Source organism: Ipomoea nil, unplaced genomic scaffold, assembly GCF_001879475.1.
Source record: "Ipomoea nil cultivar Tokyo-kokei standard unplaced genomic scaffold, Asagao_1.1 scaffold1250, whole genome shotgun sequence".
In the NCBI taxonomy this organism is placed as follows: Eukaryota; Viridiplantae; Streptophyta; class Magnoliopsida; order Solanales; family Convolvulaceae; genus Ipomoea; species Ipomoea nil.
In genome coordinates, this window is record NW_017617678.1 from 1 (window position 1) to 7,541 (window position 7,541).

General features: G+C 32.9%; 1 protein-coding gene across 1 annotated transcript; it reads left to right on the forward strand.

The window, feature by feature from the left end:
* The first annotated feature begins 2,641 nt into the window (after nucleotides 1–2,641).
* Nucleotides 2,642–5,825, forward strand: LOC109184150. Its single transcript, XM_019334195.1, has 3 exons — nucleotides 2,642–2,724; nucleotides 2,809–2,991; nucleotides 5,719–5,825. Exons 1-3 carry the CDS (start codon nucleotides 2,668–2,670, stop codon nucleotides 5,818–5,820), a joined length of 342 nt encoding a protein of 113 aa, XP_019189740.1. The 5' UTR covers nucleotides 2,642–2,667; the 3' UTR covers nucleotides 5,821–5,825.
* Nucleotides 5,826–7,541: the final 1,716 nt, after the last annotated feature.

Sequence of the window (7,541 nt, forward strand, 5' to 3'; positions counted from 1 at the left end):
GTATGAGTATATTGTTGAACTAGATTGCATAAGAGTATGAATATATAATTGCACGAGATTGCATATGAGTATGAATATGTTGTTGCACTAGATTTCATAAGAAGTATGATCATAATGTTATACATGATTGTATGCGAATAGAGCATCGTAAGAGATTGTTTAATGAGAAGTTTAACTTAAGATATTCCTTTGAGCATGATTATCGTGTTGTAGTAGAAACTCTACTTATTAAGTTATGTAATAAGGGTGTGAAAGCATGTAAATACCTGTGTATGGTCCTTTAACTTGATTCAATCCGTAAGCATAAGTTGTTTGTTGAGTTATTTGAGAAGTATATGTTGATGAATATACGTGATCAGTCATATACATATATAAGCATGCCAGCTGATATTATAGGGCGCAAGCATCTAGAAAGAATATGATAATCTAAAGATGATTTGAGATTAGCTTATTGCTATAAAGGCATCAAATGTTTTCAAAGTGTATGCTGGAATGCTTTACAGGGTTGAGTGTGGTTATACTTAGCTTCATGCTAATAGGTGTTCTTCTGTTTGTCTATGTTGCTTGCAAAACCCCTTTCAGGTGGGCCAGCAGTGAGAAGAGATCGAGTTAGAGTAGTCTCTTAGTTTGAGATGTCTAAACTCTAGTTTTAATTATGATCATGTTATGGATTTAGACTTATGACTTTATGTTTGAGGATTGATGTAGACTGTGTTGGGGTGACATTTTCCCCCTTACTTTTCCAGTATTTATATTTAGTTTCCAAACTTAATCTTATTTCCAGTTTTACCCCCTTTAGCCTGTGCAATCTCCAAAGAGTGGTGGTTGTGGCGGTGACACTCCCACTAATTAACTTCTAGTTTTTCGCTGCCTAGTCATGTTAATGACTGATTAGAGATGTAATTAAGAGTTAGAAAAGTGGGGTGTTACAGCTCTGGGGATTGGAAGATGGGCTTCACATATAACATTGGCAATTGCTCTCCATTAGAAGCTGAGGCCTGAGCTCTTTTGAAGGGTATCCAGCTTGCAACATCAATGGGAACCAGAAGGGCAGTATTCGAAAGTGATGCAAAGGAAGTCATAAGGTACATGAATGGAGATGATAGACCAAGGATAGCGGCTCATAATATTCTAGAAGCATGTAAAAAAGTGTTACGGAGCATGGAGGTTTAGCAGGTCGAATCAATTGTTCGTGAGCAAAACCAAGTAGCGAATGCCCTTGCTAAGACCTCTGCCCACCTCCCGTTTGGTCTGCACATCCTTTGGAAACCACCTGAGGAAATATTAGGACTAATTGATGATGACAAATCTGGTGTGTCTAGATGGCGTGAGACTCTTAGCCGTAGATAATATGTTGTAGTCTCTTTGGGTTTCCCCCTTCCTTTTTATATTAAAAAAAAAAAGTAACACCATGTAATTTTAATCTAAATTATTAATAACTTATTCTTTTTCATTTTTTTTTTTGCAAAATTTTCCTTATATTCATATTCATTAGATTATTAGTAAAATAACGCGAACATTATATTTTCTCAAATTACGTATTCATTTCCATTTCTCCTTCTTTACTGCTAACCAACCTAACCTTATTATTATTAAGTGTTCGGGTGGAAAGTTAAAAAGGATGGTTTTGTATTTAATAATAGTATAGATATAGATTATTAATAACGTAACTGATTCTTTTTCATTTTTTGGCAAAATATTTATTATATTTATTAGATTAATATTAAAATAACGACTTGTAATTTTAATCTAAATTATAAATAACCGATTCTTTTCTTTTCTTTTTTTTTCTTGCAAAATATTCCTTATAATGGCTTCTCGAATTACAGATTCTTTTTATATATTTTTTTAATACAAATAAGAATTTTAATGTAGAATTGTAGTACGAATAAGAAAGTAGGAAACAATAATATATTCTATTAGGAATTGTATTACACTATTTTACAATATTACGCAAACTTTAACAGGGCGTTTGGTTGGAGGGGGGAATTATGTGGAAAGGAATTGTAATTCCATGGGAGTTGAATTACTGGGAATAAAGTGGGAATTTAAATTCCAGTGTTTGGTTGACAGGAATAGAATTACTGGTAATTTCAATTCCAATTTGGTATACATGGGAATTGAAAGGGAATAAGTAGTATAAAGTCAAAAATGTCCATTATTGTTGTTAGACATTAATTTTAGGTTAAAAAAGGAAGGGGTAATTTTGACTCGTCACTATCTTTTTTTTCCAGGAATTAAAATACCGGGGGGAGGGGGGGGGGGGGCATGTGATTTTAATTCCATGAAAATGGGGGAATTTCTAATTTCTATTCCCATGTAATGTTGTCCTTAATTTCTAATTGGACACATTTGGTCCCTCAATTATTCGACCCGTAGTCGTTTTGGTCCTTCCGTGAGTTTGTAATTCTAACACCGTTTAAAGCATGGGTATACATGTAATTTCACATTTCATTTACTCGGCCAACTGTCTTTCCACCCTTCCTCCGCCAAGTCTCGCATTTCCGCCACCACTCCTCAACCCTAACCTTCGAATTGAAGTTGCCATTGACAGCTTTCTACCTCTTCGAATAGAAGACGCTATTGAAGATAATGTCTTCAAGCACTGTGGGTTCAACACAATGGATGGAAGTGCGATGTTGGTGCGGCAAATTGGCTCCGGTCAAGATGTCGTGGAGTACTACGAATCCAGGGAAGAGATATAGAGCTTGTCCACATTATGGAGTAAGTATACAAAACCATTTTACTTGAATACCAACTCTTACAAACACAGAGTTCATTTGTTTTTGTTTGTTACACTCATTTCAGGGTAATGGCAGCTGTAGGTATTTTGAATGGATTGACTCCGATGTCTCAGAGCGTGTTTCCAGAATTATTAGAGTGCTATTGAAAAGATTGGATAAGAAGGAGAGTGAAATCCAAAGGCTAGAAATCATAATTGAAAAAGAAAATGGTGTGATTATGAAGATGAAGTTGGAGTCTATGTTTCACTTTTTCTATTGGGTTTGCATTTGGAATTGCAGTTGCCCTTATTTGTATGAGACTTGGGATGAAAACTGGTGAACCAAGTCCAAAAGCTTTTCCAGCTCCATTAGGATTTAGAAATTAGTGGTAGTATCAACTATGTAAAGCATTGTTTATGTATGGAAGTATATTTTTGTATGGAAGGTAAACTTTGTTTACTTGAATGGCATGCTGCCAAGTAAGATAGATCCTAACTTTGTTTACACTACAAGAAAAATGCACATAGACAACACTAGAAAGACAACAGTTTTTAAGAAAAGTGTTGTCTTTTGTATAAAAGACAACAGTTTGGTCCAAAACCGTTTTCTTTGATGCAACACTTTTGTCAAAGACAACGGTTTTTACTTAACCGTTGTTGTAAGTGTGTTGTCTTTGTGCATTTTGTGAAAAGACAACACCACAACGACAACGGTTTTTTAAAACCGTTGTCTATGTGCGTTTTTTTTAAAAGACAACGGTTTTTTTAACCGTTGTCATTGGTGTGTTGTCTTTAAGCGCACTGGAATACACAACACTAGAAAGACAACGGTTGTTTAAAACCGTTGTCTTTGTGCGCTCTTTTTTTTAAAAAAAAACAATGATTTTATTTAACCGTTGTCGTTGATGTGTTGTCTTTAAGCGCACTCGAATACACAACACTACAAAGAACGGTTTTTAAAAACCGTTGTCTTTGCACGCTCTTTTTTATTTAAAGGACAACGGTTTTTTTACCGTTGTCGTTGGTGTGTTGTCTTTAAGCGTATTTAAATACACAACACTACAAAGACAACGGTTATAAAAAAACCGTTGTCTTTGCGCATCATTATTTTATAAAATATAAACAAGTATGTTAACAACAAGAGTCGAACATATGACCTCTAACATAACAAACTAAGTTAAACCCACCAAGCCACACCAACACTTATGTACTTAAGCACAACATCTAGGATATAACCAGTTTGGTTCTGTGTTGTCTCTGAGAACCAAGACAATAATTGTATGAAATATGTTAAGGATGCCCTTAAGAAGGATAGAACCCAAGATTTCTAATCTAACAAACAAAGCTAACCCACCAAACCACACCAACTCTTGTTTACTAAAGTGTTACACCCACCAAGCCATAACAAACTAAGCTAAACGGTTGTTCAAAAGTTAATTTAATAGTTCTATTTTCGTTAATATTTAAATATAAAATTATTCACCAAAATTTCAATTTCAATTCATTAAAGTTTTATTTTCAATTACAATTAAGACCAATCTATGAATTCAAAATAATAATAATAATAATAATAATAATAATAATAATAATAATTATTATCAAGTATAAAAATAATAGATTATATCTATAATATTTTTTTAAAAAAATTGGGCTTCCAAAAATTGGGGGCCCTATGCGGTCGCGCCGGTCCGACATGGCCTAGAATGGCCCCGGCGGTGCGGTGTGGTGTTCCGAATGGTGCGGTATGGTGTGGAGGGTAAGGGCGGTATGATAGGGGCCGGGGTTGGTAATCGACCCTTCCGGCTAGCGCATGACTAACAAGGTTAGCTATATGTTGGTAATCGACCATTCCGGCATGCATGAGACACGTGGAGAATGGATATGAAAGAATAGTTGATATCGTACAGTAAGCTATAGCCCATTTCTTTTGCCGTGATCTTTGTAATAATTGGGCCGCCAGCTGTTTGGGTAATAAACCTCCGAGTAATAAAGGGCAAATTATGCTGTGCAACCGTGTGCACCATGCATGGTGCACACTGTTCTATATTCATGATTACCGAACTATATATTCATAATTTTTGAAAATTCATATTCATAATGATTGAACTCTATATTCATAATTTTCTATATGATGTTCATATTCCCAATTGTTGAACTATGTATTCACAATTCATAAAACTATATGTTCATAATTTGATAACTATACAGTTTAGAAATTATGAATCTACAGTATAGAAATAATGAATATATTGTATAAAAATTATGGATCTATTGTATTTAAATTATGAATCTATTGTATTTAAATTATGAATCTACGATTTAGAAATTATGAATCTAGAGTAAAGATTTTATGAATCTACAGTATATAAATTATGAATCTCGCGTTCTGTACATATATACTCGCTGGTACTATTTTGGGTCTAGCAACCTGGGTAATAAAGCTAATATTTTTTTATGGTGGATCCGGTCCTACAAAATCATGAATATACTTTTTTTTTTTAAATGTTACTGGCTCGATCTCACAACCTTCCAAATGGAAGTCCAACCCGGGTACCATTAGACCACATAGTCTTGGTATGAATATACTTATTTAATTTTGAAAAAATGAAAACTTATTATAAAATTAAAATAAAATTTTGTTATTTTCTAATTATATTAGTATATAGTATATAGTATATGTTATGTTATTTTTCTTTTTGCAAAATCAAAATAATTCCTTCAATTCAATTGTTTCCCTCTACAAATTTTTAGTTAGAACACTTAAGCGGGAGAAATTTCCCTCTTTGTAAATTTTCCCGTCAAACACTTTAGTTTCTAAGACAAAATTTCCGCTACCGCCATTCTCAGACATTCTCTCTTTGCAAACCTAGTGCTCTCCGCCGATCTCCATTCTCCTCAGACACCGCCATCTCTGCCATCTCCACAGTCAGCCCAGTGCTCTCCGCCGACCGTCCTCTTTTCGCGTCCAATCTCCGACGCCGTCCCAGCCCAGTCACTTTTTCTATGGGTTTGCATTTGGAATTGCAGTTGCCCTTATTTGTATGAGACTTGGGATGAAAACTGGTGAACCAAGTCCAAAGCTTTTCCAGCTCCATTAGGATTTAGAAATTAGTGGTAGTATCAACTATGTAAGCATTGTTTATGTATGGAAGTATATTTTTGTATGGAAGGTAAACTTTGTTTACTTGAATGGCATGCTGCCAAGTAATTACTTGAATGGCATGCTGCGAAGTTGAATACTATATGCTACATTGCTACTGACCAAAAAGTTCAAACCAAACTGCTAAGATGCACAAAAACCAAACTGCTAAACTCCAAGTGAGTGTGTCAAACCAAATTAAAAGCCAAAAACCAACTGCCAAACCAAAGGCCACAAGCCTACTGCCTACTGCCAGAAACCAACTGCCAAGTTGAATAATATATGCTACATTGCTACTGACCAAAAACTGCAAACCAAACTGCTAAGGTGTAAAGTTAACAAATAAAGATTAAAAAAAGTCAATTCATTAACATGTTGAAGTTAACAAAAGTGTCATTGTTTGGTTTACTTTACCAAAAGATCACATATCAAAGTTGATCACATATCAAAGTTTACAAAGGTGACAACTACTACCAAATTAGACCAAAGTAAACCAAAGTCACTTCTACAACATGTGAAATTCCATATGACTATACAAAAATATACCAAAATGCACTTTCAGTTTTGTTTCTTCTTTTCAATTGTTCTCTTTTTCCTAGCCTCTCTTTGAATTGCATGAGCCTGTTGTAGGCTTGAAACCGTTACAAATTCTTCCCTGATCTTGTGATGACATTTGGAGTAGAACTTCTAACCTGTTGTGAGGAAATAAAGTTTGGCAGTGGAGGGCCTTGCCTATGAGCTACTTGTGTTGGTTGAGATGTCATTAACTCCTGAAATTACATCAGAAAAAATAGTAAATTCAACTGAGAAAATTACAGTATTAAATGCTCAAAGTAGTTCATTTAATTACCATCTCATCAAGTACAAAAGATGGGACTTGTGTCTCAACTGCTATATCTTCTAACTGGTCTTCAATTTGTACATCACTATGTCCAGCTACTACCTCATTAATCTCAGGTACCTACAAATGAATAACATTAAAAAATAAGCAAGTTATATTTACAATATGGATTACTCACTGGAAACTGATATGCACATTTTACACTCATATTTTAGGTACATTTTTATAATAATTTTGCATTGATTATTTAATATTATCTAATAATTAGTTCTTTTTATATATATAATATATATATAATATAATATATAATATATAATATATAATATATATAATATAATATAATATATATATATATATATATATATATAATATATATATATATATATATATATATATATATATATATATATATATTATATAATATATAAGAATACATACTAATATATATATTACGTACTACTAGTAAATAAATAAATAAATAAATAAATATACATACTAATATATATATTACGTACTACTAGTAAATAAATAAATAAATAAATAAATAAATATATATATATATATATATATATATATATATATATATATTAGAAATCAACAAATAAATTAAATAAATATAATATTTTAATTTGTTTGCTTTCCTAACAAAACGTATGGTGCAACACCAAAAATAAAGTCAATGGGAGCTATTCCAAGGCATTATTACAAGGAGTTTCAACATATGGCACAAAAGTAGGAAACAAGTGGTAGGAAATAGTTTAGGTTTATTTTTAGAATGCTATAAATAGTAGAAGTTTCTTATTGTAAAATGTTCATTCTTCCCCTCTCGAATATTCTTT

Excerpts from the sequence above, each read along its gene's own strand:
- LOC109184150 (XM_019334195.1), top strand. The coding sequence starts at position 2,668 with ATGTCGTGGAGTACTACGAATCCAGGGAAGAGATATAGAGCTTGTCCA. Across the intron at positions 2,725-2,808 it reads GAGCTTGTCCACATTATGGA|GGTAATGGCAGCTGTAGGTA; the intron begins GTAAGTATACAA and ends CACTCATTTCAG. Across the intron at positions 2,992-5,718 it reads AGTTGGAGTCTATGTTTCAC|TTTTTCTATGGGTTTGCATT; the intron begins TTTTTCTATTGG and ends CAGCCCAGTCAC.